Below are 15,824 nucleotides of genomic sequence, written 5' to 3' on the forward strand. Positions count from 1 at the left end.
TTCACCTGTGTAAATAACAAAAACAACCCACAATCTCTACAGGTTGTGAGGAGCAAGACATGAATAGACCCAAAAAAACAACTGACCTAGCAAATGCTAAGTTTCTAGCATCTCCCTAAGACAAAAGAATGACACGATCATTTAAACATTGTAATCCTATGTTTTGTTCCATTAGAAGTCACAATCAATCCATGGTAGTGAAGCATTGCCAGATCTCCAGACATTATCTTTACAGAAGCTGTTTATTGTTTGTCACAACATTGGAACACCTTCTTATAGATTCAGACAGTTCTGTCAAAAGTAAGCAGGAGCTGAGATTTGGATAAATTGAAATTTAAAAGGTGGGCAGTAAACTTGTGGCTACAGAAGGGAAAAACGAGTATAGCTTAAAATGGACTAGCTAAAAAAAAACCAAAGAGATTGCATCACAAAGAAGACTATTATTTTAAAAGAATATCTGTCCAAGTGCAATATTTAACATTATCAGCTAAAGCAACACAGCCTGACGTTAGAGAAATCTATAAAACATGCCTCTTGTGATGTTTTCTAGTGGAAAATGTAATTTGGCACTTGCTACAGAATGAGTTCAACATCCCTGCATCATATTATCTGTTGGCTTGATTCCTAAATTGCTACATCTGGAGAAACAGCAAGAGATCTTGTTGTTGCTCCTTGACGCAAATAATTCTACCAAAGGACTGTCAAGACACCAGTTACCATGTAAGAGACTTTGGAACGCAGGGATAATTCCAGGTATGCTGACAAGTTCTTGCTGAGCACATTTCTCCATCAGGCAACAAAGATTACAAACAGAGAGATATTTATTCTTCACAGAACAAGACTTTGAAATTTTCTTTTCTTTCTTAAAAGACTGTGGGCCAAATGTTATATTTCATGACATACACAATTACTACTAAGAGGTGGAAGCTGGAGACTCTTCTTGAAAGACTCTTTGCTCTAATCAGTTGACGCTGGATTTCCTAAACCCCTTACAACATTCATGACAACTCAATGCATAAAAATAAGTTTTCCTCACCTCGCAAATCAGCATTCTCTGATTTGTTACAGGATTATTGCAAATGGGTCTTACCATCTACCAACCAAGAACACAAGACTGATCTTCAAATCAAACAGTTGTGAAGAAGTCCCAGAGGTATTTTTGATACTTGCTCTCTTCATTAAGGATACTGGTTTTTATCTTCTGGAATATTTTTTACTGTGAATCTTAGGATGACAAACCTCATCTAGTACTGCCTGCCTAATTTCAATGAGATTTATCTAAAGTACCTGTAAAATAAACCAATAAAAATCAGCAGGCACATCAATTTTGTGCTGATTATTAAATAAAAAAGTAAAAGAAATTGCTAATCTATTTAAGAAACTAGCAAATAGCCTTGCTATAACTATTTTAGTAGGTGTTTAGGCTTATAAATATGAGAATTCTTTAAATAATGGATTCTTGCCAAACTCAAAGGAAACTGCAGCAGTTGCTGCATTTGCAAATGCATGGAACACCACTAATATGCAGGAAAAGTCAGAGGTTCAGAGGACAGCAAGATTCTGGATCAAAACAACAGCTGCACTGGTGCAATGATCTTTCCTCAAGTCCATTTGTCCATGAACTCCAACAGCTCTATCTTGATACAATATGAACATGATGCCCACAATTCTACTGTTTCTTCACATCTCCAACCCAGGGTCCTCCAAACCAAATGCTTCAGAGAGCTAAGTGGGGACCCCCGGTAATGGGCCAAGTGTGGCCCCACAGCCCTCAGGAAAAAGGAGAGAGGTACTACTCACTGTGGCACTACAACTGCATCTGATTGTTCAACATCACACACAACTTAATCCCGATGTTCAGAGGTCCAAATCTTTCCTATCTGACAGGGTAATCAGCATGCCACACATCAAATGCATGACAAGCTTGGAACAACAGTCCTAAAGTATTAACTGTCTATTCCATTTCATCAGCTGATGAGATATGAATAATACGTTAAGAAATACTATTAAATATTTTACTCTCCAAACCATTATGGAAGCACATGGCTGAAGAACAACGTAACTGTAGTGCTGTAAAATGCTCAGTAAACGTGGGTGAACTGGCAATAAATTAAAAACAAAACTAAATTAATCCAAGATGACTCAGCTTCAGAGATCATTTTATTACATAAGAATCTCAGTTTTCCAGTCAGGAAAAAAAAAATTTGCATTCACCAAAATGAAAGGTTTTAAAAAGACCCCACCCAAAACAAAAAAATCCATTAACAAACCAAAACCAAGAAAAAACATACGCAGTCAAAACCCCCTGAAGTCCAAACTCTACAAAACAGGACATTCTCTCACAAGACTCATGAACCAGGTGAGAGATAAGAAAGACAAAAAATTTAATATTTTACTTGTATTAGGTGGGGATATGGAGCAAAATCCTATTCAAGCTTTCTACATATTGGCATTAGCAACAGTGCAATTCATTTGGAAAGAAAGCTCAGTCTGACACCCCAAGGCAAAGCTGAAGAGGAGGTTCAGTATGAGGGTTTAGGTCCATTTCCTGAAAGAAAACTTCATCTCCAAAATCCACATGCAACAAAAGTGTCCCACCGAATTTGTATCACAGAACTGAGTGTTCTCAAATTATTAAAAATATTTTGGCCTAAGATAAGGGCAGGGAGGTGCTGATGTTTCTACAGTCTTGTGTTCGACCTTGTCAACAGCTACAGCAAAGTCATCCAAAATCCACTGAATTCCAGAAAAGCCTGACCTACCTACTGCACTGAAAAATCATCTCATTGAAAAAGTATAGGATATAAAGGAAGTCATTTGGATCTTTTCTTTCACAAACTTTTCAACAAAGCAACCCCCCAACCAAAAGTAAAACCACGAACCAAAACAAAACCACTCAACGTAGTATTTCTACTAAAGGTCACGCTATTTGGCTACTTGTCAAATAATAAGGGTGATTTGCAGCACCAAACAAATTTTTTTGATTTTACAAACAAGGAAGAACTTTTACAAAATCTACAGACACAAAACCATATGTAATGTTCCAACTGGAACCAGCACTATTCTTTCCTTTTTATTTTCAATTGAGTGAAAGCAGAAGGGATTGCCATGGCTTTCTCTCACTAAGTAAAAAGTATTAACAAAATACTGATTGTTTAGTGCATTGCTTTCAGGGAATACCAGCCATTCAATCTTAGATGTAAAGATGTTATCTGGCTTGGTAAAAAAATAGTAAGTGAAAAGTGAATACATCCTTGGGGATTCAACAGGCAGCCTGAAGAATTTCCTTCCATCAGAGTGGAAAAACTATTTCCAATACATTTCTTCAGTTTTAAAATGGTAAATCTAAAAATCAAAAGCCATTCTCTTTTACACTCAGAAGTCCACTTTGCTATAGTAATAATAATACTACGCAAGGTAAAGTAAAAAATTTCAGACATTTCATATACAGCAGAAAGTCATATAAGGCAATAATCTGTGATGTTCAAGCAAAAACCCCACATACACTCTAATCCATTATAAGGATACATTGTTCAGTTTTACAAAAAGAAATCTCAAAATGCTTAAGTTTACAGCTAATAAACAAAAACCAATGTTATCCCACCTTCTTTTTTATAATTCTGTCCTTGGTCCAGTGTTTAGAGTTAAGTCCAGTCTTTTTTGGTAGCCAAGATTTCCCCTTTGATGTTTTTACAATATTCCGAAGAACCATCCTTAAAATATTCTTCATGTGGACAGTTGTAAACAGCAGCAAATATAAAAATATTGTGTAGAGCTAAAACTTAAGAACAGTTTCTGTGCAACAACTACAGTGAAAAACTACTTAAATGGAGTATTTTTGGTCTACTGGCACATGAATTCAGGCAGTAATGACGAGCAGTGATAAGATGTTCTAAAGAAACAAGACAGGCCACAGTTGTGACAGGAACAAGATAGGCTAGATCAAGTTTCACCTAATTAGGCAAAGTTGCAGTAGGGGAGTTCTGCTATCCTCTCATTGTGCAATAGTAATCTTTGTTTGCTATTATAATCATGACAAACAGTAAATATTTATCTTAAATAAATTTACATATAAGGCTCTGACTGTCACAAAAGACACAGAAGTGATTTTCCTATAGAAGGGGGCAACGATGGGAGCAGAATTCCTGAGAACAAATGAACTTAACAACCATCAAAAGATAATTCCGAGACATTTTCTTAAATCACAGAAGTGTTTTATAAGGACAAATCAGCTTAGAAACAAAAGAAACAACACCTCCAGCATGTATTTATACCTAAAAACACTATAGTTCAAGCACTACTCCATTCTTGGCAAAGTCTGTCTTCTTGCTGGACATAATTCAGGCAGCAGAGAATATAAAACATTAAACTATGCTTCTGATTGTCTCTTCATGTCAAGGGACAGCAAATGTTTATCATCATTCCTGTCAACACTATACAGGATCCGGAGTGGGAAACAGGCAAAGCAATGGCACCCACAGTGCATTTAGCTCTTACTCTACAACTGCAGGAACAAAGCGTATTCTTCAGCCTGATCCATTCCTTTAATAGAGAAAATGGGGAGAAGAGTGAGCAAGTGACCCAAGGAGGTAAAAACCTGAAACAAAACAAAAAACCCAACCTATACTATGAAAGATCAACTGAACCAGATAACTCATCTCTCTCAAAACAGAGCTGTGAGTTACATTTTATGTGCAGCACCTTACACATTAACTGCAAGAAAAGGGGCTCTCAGCTGCACTTGTGAGCCACAGCACTATCACTTTACCCTTCCCTAAAAGAAGCAGCAGACAAAGCCAGTAAGATTCTGTATTCAGCCTGCTTCAACATCCCGAAACAACTACTGTCCTCCCTTAACGCATTTGTCACTAACATTCTGATCCCATGGAGTATTCTTCCTTCCTCCTCAGCAAACATGTACCATGTTGAGAGATTTATTGAGAATATAATTGATAGAATAATGTCAGATTTTTTAAATGCTGCGACGTAAAAAAGTTAACCTTTTAGCAACTGGGAACATTTAAATAAATGAGAAATTCAAGGATATTTTGTAAAAGGGAAGGGTTGTTTTGCTCTACGAAGGACAAAAAAATCTAATCTGGTTGTTCTCCAAAACCAGATTGTATCTTTATCTGCCAAAAAACCAAGCTATATCACATGAATAAATATTTGAGAGGAAAAGCTGGGTGTGTATTAACACATATTGTGCCATTCTTTCAAATATGGCTATTGCCTGAATTCTTCTAAACGACCCACCAGAACTCATAAAAGCCTTACTTGCCATAAACACACAGATTAGTAGTATATGGGAAGGCTGAATACTAAAGCCTGCCATCTCTATTGGATAATTGAGTTCTTTCAAAAGAAGAATAGGAACTAAAATAAACGTGTGTCACTGAACTTCCCTTTTTTCCTGTCATTCCCCCCTTCTGAAATGACTAAAACCACCAGTGTATAATTAAATCAGGTAAATACAAAACAACAAAAACAGAGGGTAGCCCCTTACTTTCCTTCATATAAGTTGTTGGAGGGTGTTATCACCTCCACGCTGGGCACCCGATCCAGTGCAGTCACTTGGCTGATTGCTCTAGAACTGGTACTGTCAGGTAGGGAAACACAAATCTGGGACCTATGTAGAGAGATGAAGATACCACAGCCTCTGGTTGTTTAACATACCAGCCTCAAAATCCTACATTAAAGAAACAAGGAGATTTTCCTCACAAAAACTAAGAGGTTTTGAACGTTCTAAGTGAAGGAGATGAGGTGCATGCAGCATTTAATTGACATAAGTTATGATCCTTTATTAAATGCAAAAAAGCCCCAAGTAAGATCCAAGAAGACTTGCCCTGTGTGACAAAGCTCACATTTAGCAAATCTATATGCCTGCAGATTATGTAAATCACTCAGTAAGAAAGTAAATACAGTGTATGATCCCACTAAAGCATTTTAACATGAAGACACTTGTGATCTCTGAAAACTACATGGAATGACGTAGGAAAAAAGCATATAAAGGAAAACTGAAAGTATAATTCCCTAAAATGTATACAACTTTACACCAAACATCTACACAAAATGTAAAATTATTGAACATAAAGCTAGAGATTAAAACCGGTGGATGTGAGCAACTAAGAATACACAGAGAAGGAAGGGACAAGTAAGAAGAAGAGCAAGCGTTCAGATGGAATATAACACCATACTGCATGCAGGGTATCGCTAATTTTAAATTAAGGCTTATTTGTTTTAATAACTTCTGTTCCACTTTGCCACCCTATCCCACCCGCTCAGTATTGTCACTTCTTTCCTCCTGCTATATGAGCCGTACTGTAAATGCCTAACGTGCAAATGTACAATTTATTTATTTTAAACACACTTAACTACAAATATGCACAATTGCACAGAGGTCCTCTAAGCTAAGTTTTTTCGTATTTGTTCAAAATTTATTTAAACAGACACCTTAATATTACTTCCAGATGAAAATTAACTTCTTATAATTTGCAGACAAGATTTTAAAAAGACCAAACAGCTTGTTTGTTTTCTATATATTCTCTTTCAGTTTCTCCAGTAGGATCAATAAAAAAAAAATCTATGGATCATACTGGGAAAAGTAAAACAAACAAACAACCCACATAAACAAAACCCCATCAACAATAACAACAAGATCAATATTTTCACAGATCATTGTAAATTAATAGCACCTAATGAGACAGGTACCTAGGCTTACTTATCACTTCCACTTCAGTAAACTGACAACTAAGTTTATGCATTTCTTCATCCTATGTTACTGATGTAAAAAACGTGATGCTCCATTACACTAACAACTGTACACTTAATAACCTACACAGAGAATGATTTCTGGTGAGTATATTTCCTTTTTCCCCATATGGGGTTGCACTGTGTGGAAGGGATTTAACAATCTACTCTCCAAAAGATGTTACAAACACAGTAGAACCTCTAAGTCCCCAGGATATCAGACTCTTTATCCCAGTATGACTACAGACACCAATACATAAAAACATATATAGATAGCTACATGACAACATTCATATTTCTGCTTTCTTTCACATATTTGAACACGTCCTGTCTCACAAGAAAACTGCAGTACTTGACAAGAAGGATGACTAGAAAGACTTTGGTCTCCAGGTGGGGAAAGGAAGACAAAAGGTTTATAAAGAAATTCAGACACAATCAGAACACACATCCCTGAGCACTGGAAGAAAAGAGGCTGTTGAGACCTCAATGCTTGAAAAATTTCTACATCGTTTGTGAGATAATAAGAAAAAGCTGACCAAAAGCTTTTTCCTGCTTCTGGAAAGATAAGGGCAACTACATGCATGCTCCAGATCAAGCTTACTTGTAATTTTGTGTCAAAGCTTCAGTTCTTCAGAACTCAGACAGCAAACTGAGCAGTATTCGGTAGCTTCAGATGACTGGGGGAAGGGAGCAGTAGTAAATGGGGGTAATCCAGTAATTCCTTGAAGACTCAAATCACAAAGATTTGTTGGGTTGAATGTTATAAAACCCCCAGAAGCACAAAAATACCGTATTGGAAACACTGTACAGTAAATCCTCTCATTCAGTGTGTCTTTTATGTCCCTTTTTCAGGTTATAATTTTGAACCATAAATACCAAAAGTCCTCTATAAAAAGGATATCAAAATATTCTAAAGGTTAGTACATACGAAAGTGAATCAAATTCAAAAGTTCTTTATGTGTAGCTAAAAATGAGCAAAACTACAATAGTTGATATATAATTTAAATTATTCAAATGTAAATTTTGAGTTGGATTTCAAAGTCACACTGGGGTAAACAGAACAGTTTATAATTCAGAGTTTAAACTGATTTAAACCCCCTTCACCACTTTACCTTCTATCTGTACTACAAAACCAAATACTACTACTCTCCACCATCACGGGAAAAAAAAAGTAAAAATAAAGTACGCAGTCAGGAATTTGGCAGGAAGAGAGCACTGCAAACAATACTTGAAATTTGTTTCAATGTAAAGCTTGGATTTTTATTGCATCTTCCCATACCCAACAAGCCCTTGCTGAAGTGTTAAAAAATGGCAATAAAATGATAAATACACTGTACTGTTAGTACACCAAAAAGCTATTCAGAAAGAAGACTGAAAAGTGACATGGGCTAGAATAGACTCCAACCCATGTGATATGGTTTTAAAATAATTGCACTGATCCTGACATGACTTAAAAGTGTAAAGGAGGTCAACCATTACAGATCTTTTTTCCACTAGTAGAAGTACGTGATTCAGACTTGCAGCTAAAATTGACTGAAATTTAGATGACTTGGGACAATAAAGCAGTACATAAGGAAATTAAGCATCAGGCATGCTGAGACATTCCAAGCTACATGCAGAGATGAAGCTGCATACAGACATGAGTTTCATAGTTTATTTTTCAAGACACTGTTTCAAGAATTCAGTCATCTCCCAAAGTGTACACACAGTCCAACTGTTTAGTGTCTGAATAGTAATTAACCCATTCATTAGCCCAAACAATCATTTAGAATTTCAATTCCAAGAAATTGCATTTTAAATACACAGCAGTAATATCTAACCACTTCTCTACTGATGTATTATAATAACAACTTTAACACTAAGAACCCTGTTTGACTATTTCTACGCATGTATTTGACTAAGTTAACTATCTAACATACCCATGTGGTATAAAAATTATCTTACAGGATTTGTAAGCAATGGCTGTCAGTTCACACATGTTGGTACTTTCTCAGATGCTCAAATAAGTTAGTTAAGCTGTAAGTGGATAACAGTTTCAGGCAAAAAACCCCACAAGGTGAACTGTTTAAACTAGTCAGAGATAGTAGATTCCCATACTGTCCATACCATCATGCAGTCTACGCTCTGGCTATCACACTATTCTCTCTACAAAACACTAACAGCCTGCCAACCATTTTACAGACATTTAATTTTACCATAACAATGTAAAAATATCCTCTCCTTTCTCTGTATCTTTTCAAAGGAAGTGACAGAGATATTAGTAACATTTATTAAAGATATATTATGGCAACATTTTGGATGTCAGTAATTTGAGAACTCCAGCTAGATGGATAAGTTCAAGTCAGGTTTTGACAAACAGGTTTTGACCTGGGTTAAGGTTTTAGAAGATAGTCAGATAGGCCTTCTGAAGCCTGTTTGTTTTTAAAGTAGTAAGTATGGGTGAGGAGGAGTTGGGGGGGAAGTTGAATTATGTTGAAAGTACCATAAGTATGTTGAAGGTATCACCTGCAGAACAGGAGTAAGAATGCCAACAGGTGCAGCACTGTCTTGAATCATAAATTAGACAAATTGCATTAGGAAACAGGATCAGAAAAGGATTTTCTCATGCAAAAATGCATTCAAAGTATGTCTCAACTTAAACTGTACATGTTATTATAAACTAAGACTTTACCCACCTCTTTGGGAAATTAAAAACAAAATTATATACAGCTAAGCCTGTACTTTATGGCTGTGGTAAACTTTGCTAGTCTCTAACCACCCTGTTTCTTTCCCTTTAAACATCAGAGAGCAATGCAGGCAATACTTTTCTCCGCATATTAATAATGCAGCCCTGACTACTTTTTTCATCTAATACAGGAACTCTCAAGGATTCTCAGCTATTCACCTTAGTAGGTCTGCACAGACACATTCTGGATTTAAGTAGAGCAAGGTTTGCTGGTCTCCCAGTGTCCAACTGGCTCCCAGGAGATTAGAACACAGAATTAATCCAGATGCTAGTCAGTGCACTGGGCTTATGTGCATGGGGTCAGCCCATGGGATTTGGGACTGGAGAGATTCTCCTAGATCAGCCTAGCAGAGACCTTGGGAACTGCAGTGTTTACTTGTTCTGACTTCAGAGAGCAGGGAAGTTACACTTTGCCACTTGGGACATAGATTCATACCAAAAGCATCTAGATGTATCTCACCATATTCACTCACCAGCATGGAGTTGTTTCAGGCTGAAAAAAACAAACAACCTAAACTGATAAAACTGATTACATCCTTCCTGCAACCTAGACAATGCTGCCCTTTCTTGTGCTGATCCCAATGCTTATCTGACCCTGCACCGAGTTGGTTTCAGTGTGCTCAGCTGGCAGAAAAGTATCCTGGTGGGGGGCAAAGAAAAAAAGAAAAAAAAAAAAGTAAAGAAAAACAACTTCCTGCTGAGTTTGCAGACTGAACCAGCTCAGCACAGAAACAGATAAATATCAGAGCCGATACAGGAGAGAGGGCAGCAGGGAGGCAGGACTGCAGCAGTCCCTGAAGTTACATCCATTTCACCTACACAAAACTGAAGCCTCAGTTTCCTCTCCTCTTCTCAATTTATAAACAACAGTTTAATCACATGAAAACTGAAATCCTTTTGTCAAAGTTAGACATAAGGATATACGGGTTAAATACACTGTCTGCAACATATGCAAGTTTAGATTAGATTGCTTCCTGCTGAAGTTAGAATTCCTTAAATAAAGTATTTTATAGCTACAGATTCTTCATCCATAAATAGAATTCTGCTGCTAAGCAAAGCAATGTATTGGAAACTAAAAAAAAAAATAAATAAAATAAAAAAATCCTAATTCTACTTCCACTACTGAAGAGCTGGGCTAAATTACACTATGAATCTAGAGGATAAGGAAATAATGGGCAGAAATCAGAAGGAATGAAATACTGCAAAGTGAAGGGAAAAAATTATGGCAGACCAGTAACTGCCAGTTAAGTTTTATTATTTTTTCCTTTTTTTTTGGTCCCAACTTCATATTTGTTTCTCGAGAGTTCCTCAAAGACCATATATTTTACCGAAAAACCAATATCCTTACTTTTTCCCATTTCAGTGAAAATGTGTTACTGGGTACTCAATAAAGACGTGAGGACTGGTGAAACCATAACTTATGTCTGAAGTAACAAAGTTACCACACTGCAGAGACCTTTTGTTTCATCTCACTGTTCTATTCACCTGCTAAACAGTCAGACAACAAAATTCAAAATACATCCCCTGGGGTACAGCTCCACAATAAACCAAACCAAATAAACAAAAATTCTTGAAGGGAGAGATTCCACTTCTCCACCCCATTCTCTGTAAGCCAAGCAGTCTGCTCCCTCCTGTACCAACACAGACGGACAACAGTCACAATGCATTATACACACATGTACATGTATCTCTTCATTCTTTGGATACAACTATTTTTTTTACATTCTTAGTGGCCTGTATCAGTTTACTGAGACAAGCAGTGCAGTCCATTCACAGCCAATGGTGGGAATGAGCAGCAAGGAAGAGGAAGCCTCTTCCACCGGCCTCAGGAAATGGTTAACCCAGCTCATCCCTATTGTGAAACCTCAGTCCCGAAAGGAATTCAGTTGCTGCCGACATCCTACTGCACCACAATGATAAACCTGCACTCTCCCATACCAGCACGATTACACGTACTTGCTTCTAAGCATGAACTAGAAAAATAACAGAGTGACCTAAAATCCAGGTAAAGTGACTGAAAATTGAAGCTCGAAACAATTCCTTTCCTCCACTAAGCAGTTCATATTCCTGCTGGTCTTTTGAGTTATTACAGAATTTACACTTTGTCCTCCAGGTACCACTGCTGCTTTTGACACACGAATCTGCTTCTGAAGGATGGAGTCTATTATTGCACAATATAATTCTATTATTGTCTGTCATAAAAAAAATTGCTTCCAGAACCTCAGAACATTGAGCACACTCCATGGATAAAACTGCCTAGTACATTCGAGATTACTACATGCTTCCCAGTTTAACAGATTCTATCTGCAGATTTCCAAACTACCAGAAAAACGTAGCGACCTGAAGTGTTAAAATTAATATCTTAGAATATCTGTTCACTTAAAAATCTTACAATAACTTAAGAACCAGTGAAATACAGGATACAAGACTGACGGAAAAACTGTTTATAAATGTAGAAAGACTTCAAAGGTATTTGAAATCACTTAATAGTATAATGTTTCAATTCAAGAAAAAAAAGTAACTCATTTTGCTGGGGTCTGACACAAGTCCAGGAATTGAACCTCCTATATCCCAGGCTAGCATGTTCATTTAAGAGGTGAAGTATTTTGAGCTATCTTGTGCTAGTAATTAATTTATGGTAATATTAAGCTTTTAATTTAGACAAACACATAAGACTTGTAAATTCCAGCAGTGAGTCATGAGAGAAAGGGAACAAGACACCTTCCTCCCACCACCCTAATCAGGCAATAATTTGTTTCCTTCTTCAAACCTCTACTCTCAATAATGATTTTTTATTTTTAAAGATGCCTATAGCTTATAAGGACAAAAAAAAGTTATCTAAAAGCTCCTGGACACTTATAAATGTGAGCTCTGATTTTAACACCAAGCATTAGACTACAAATTCTTTACAAAAAAAGCACTGTCTTTATTTTATGTATGGACAACTGTTAGCATAATGGGGGCTGTTACACAGCTGTATGCCATCTAAATACAAATACACAAATAGGCTAGGTTTTTAAAAATAATATGTTTCACATCAAACTTGGATTTGTTAGATTAACATAAATCAATATGGTAGAATGGAATTTTGTTGTCAAACAAATATTTATTTTCTCTGAAGTCTGCAATGGACAACAAACTCATCTCTGTTACCATATGAGAGCATATCCTTTCCCTCAAAATTTTCTCATATGTTTCAGCTGAACCCATGCATATCTAATAAATATATTTAAATATTATATTATCAGAGTAGCATATGAATAGTACTTCTTGTTGACACAGTGAAGCTGATGAACTTATTTTTACCACAGAATAGGCCATATTCTGTCAACCTAAAAAAACAGTGACATGATCCAAAAAAACATGAAATGGCCTTTAAGCTTTGTTGCAATAAATAACTCCATTAATAATGGCTGATAAACTTGCAAATTATTCTCTACAGTCAGTTCAGATTTATTCAGCATACAAGGATGATATCAGTATTGCTGAGAACTACAGTTCTGAGTTAATCACAATATACTTTATCTCCACATCACTGAAAATTCCTAATATTAATTTAAGTGCATTAAAGTGACACACCTTCCTTTAGACTTTTACAATGTATAATTATATCAGTAGCAACCTTCCTAAGAGAACAGTATACACTGATTTAAGAATATTTAGGGCAATGCCTACTTTAGACTTTTTGGGAAATGTTTTAGACTGAATACAGGACAAGTGTGTACTCATTTAAAAACAAACAAGCAACAAAAAATAAATAAAAAAACCCACTCATCCAAACAACAAAATAACACAACAAAAAACTACTTTTCCTTAATTCACCTGGAAAAAAGCTTTATTCAAAAATTACTACTGCAGATGCCCGGCTTTGGTTTTGTGTTTTATCAATCATGTTATTTGTATTCACAGGTCAGGAACTTATGCAGCAATTCTCTAGTCTAACATAAAATATGCATCAGTCATGGTCTTCTTTGGAGGAGAGCTGAAGTGTCCCACAAAATTAACCAGACGAAAAAATAATAAAACCACTAAACACTCTCCAGACTTTTCACTCACCCTTCTGTGAAAATAACCATCACAACTACCTGATCCTACATGCACAGACATGTCCAAAAAGTCCTTGACTCTAGGCCTCACACAAAGTCCCATGAGGTTCCTCCTGGATGCATTCAAAAATGCAAATGATGGCTGCAACCTCACTGATACTCATTTCTCATTATTAAGGTAAAGGCAAAAGCAGAAAAGCTCTGCTAAAACATGCAATACTAAACTATTACTCCTAAAAGATTCAGTCCATCACAGTTTCTTACACAGCATCCACCATCACCACTCTTATCACTTTATTGATGGTGAACAGACTCTACATAGTTGTATGCCTGTAGCATGATATGTTACTCCACATGTGCTGTAAGAGAATGACACCCAAAATTTAGGCAAAAAATAGGAAGTATTATAGGCATCTCAACTGTAGCAGTTCCCTATTCCACTTTGTAAGTGGAATAAGTCATCTCTTTTTAAGTGGGAAAACAGTGCTCCTCATAAGTGACTTTTTCTTGTGTGCACACTAGTGTCCAAGGAATGTAGCTAATACTTGACAGAAGAGGTAATTTTGGAACCATCATCCAAGAAGAAAATGCATTAATTGCATTATTTTAGGGAAAGTTTCCAACACTCTTTCAAATACAAAATCCACCACCAAAAAAACCCAAAAACTTCTACTGGGGCAAATAGAAAATAATGTACATAATTAGGCTCCTCCAATCAGGTTATAGATTATGTGGCTGAAAAAGGAGCTAAATCCACAACATTTTTGCAAATAAATAGACCTGTGGTTGTTTTAACCCAAAAGATTCAATGCTTGAAAGGATACCACATAGTTCTAGGCTTGCACATTTTATTCCAAGAATGCAATAAATACTAACATTTATTTTTCAGGGAAAAAGACATGACTATTTTCAAGGCATACTTATAGCAACTCTTTTAGTGTGTTCCTTAGCAGAGGTGATAGTCAGTGTACCATCACAAGCTCACACACACATAGCCCTTATGTCTTGAAGGCAATGACATGAATGCTGATGCGCCTTGTCAGCAAAGCAAAGAAAAAAAACCAAACAGGTGAGGAAACTGCAGTCCAAATCATTAAGTCTTCTTCAAGCCCAGCTGTATTCAGGACCAAGAATATAGGTCTTTTCGTATTTTTCAAAAACAGAGTAGAGTAAGAAACATGAAAAAGGATAATAAATAAAATCCTCATGTGAAAAGGATGCCGAAGAACAGAAAGGGAGGTATCCTGTTCACAAAAGAAACTGTAACTTCATGTGGGGGAAAAAAAACACAACACACAAGAAAGTAGAAAAACAGATAACTCAGTTTTCTGTGCTTCAGATATTACTTCTTAAAAATGGTTGTACAAAATGCAAAAAAAAATTACCAATCCAAAAATGGCCCCAAACAACTACTTCAAGTCTGATAAATGTCTTAAGAAACTACAAAAGTTTGTTAACATTTAATTTTAATTTGTTGACAAAAAACTGTAGTCACATTCACTTGTTACAACAGTTCAAGCCTAGCAGTATTAAAATCTTTCCTCTTGCTATTGCTTTTGTTAATGGTATAAAAACCCCCTGAAAACAAAAAATATCCACAAATAAACAAAACCCCAAGACGTTTAGGGAAGAAAAAAGCTTCTGTGAATATGAAGTCAAGGAATTTCATCACAGAACAAGTTAGATCACTAGCTTTTCCCTTCTCAGAATACAAAATCTAGAGTAAGAAACCTGAAACATTTGGTCCAGTTCTATAGCCATATGTCCACATTATTCTGATATTATATGTTGCTGAGTCCAGTAAATGGGGTTGGTTTTCTTCATCCTTGAAGTTCAGAAATAAAGTTGCTGGGATGAAAAATTGGAAGACTAAAGGCACTGTCAGTGTCCATTCAAATATACATATTTATTTAAATACACATGTTCCTGACTGATGAACAGTCCATAACAGCATTTCAAAGTTCTTTAGAAAAGGAACTTTTTATCATTTTAGGACTCAGACTCAGGAAGCTCTAATCTGCAGCATTACTACCACTGCAGCAAGGTAATTTGTTTTTATTAAAATTCATCCATCATTTAAAAATGCTTTGAAGTGTGTTTCAAAAACATAGTAAAAAGTCTGAATCTTCTAACACATTCCAATAAACACAAACAACTGCTACATTAAACAAGCAAGAAGGTAACAGGAGACACTGGCAGAAACTCTAAAATAGGTAAAAAGAAACTTTCTAAGAAGTCAATCACTGCACTACCTAAGTTATGATGTTTGCCAGAAACCCACACATGGGTTAGTAATGGCAAGC

At 36.2% G+C, this 15,824-nt stretch overlaps 1 protein-coding gene across 7 annotated transcripts in view; it reads right to left on the minus strand.

The window, feature by feature from the left end:
- PPP1R13B (protein phosphatase 1 regulatory subunit 13B) overlaps nucleotides 1-15,824 on the minus strand; it is a 69,873-nt gene that overhangs the window by 52,425 nt on the left and 1,624 nt on the right. For 2 of the 7 annotated variants that reach the window (XM_027674060.1, XM_027674059.1), the window contains exon 1: nucleotides 3,605-3,757. The exons of 1 other annotated variant lie outside the window; for it this stretch is intronic. In XM_027674060.1, coding sequence (XP_027529861.1) covers nucleotides 3,605-3,730 — 126 coding nt within the window. In that variant the 5' untranslated portion in view covers nucleotides 3,731-3,757. Of the gene's footprint in view, nucleotides 1-3,604; nucleotides 3,758-11,565; nucleotides 11,605-15,824 lie in introns of those variants that run through there. 4 more of the 7 variants (XM_027674065.1, XM_027674064.1, XM_027674062.1 and 1 more) reach the window with 3 other exon arrangements.

Source organism: Neopelma chrysocephalum, unplaced genomic scaffold (assembly GCF_003984885.1).
Source record: "Neopelma chrysocephalum unplaced genomic scaffold, ASM398488v2 Primary Assembly neopelma1_24, whole genome shotgun sequence".
Classification (NCBI taxonomy): domain Eukaryota; kingdom Metazoa; phylum Chordata; class Aves; order Passeriformes; family Pipridae; genus Neopelma; species Neopelma chrysocephalum.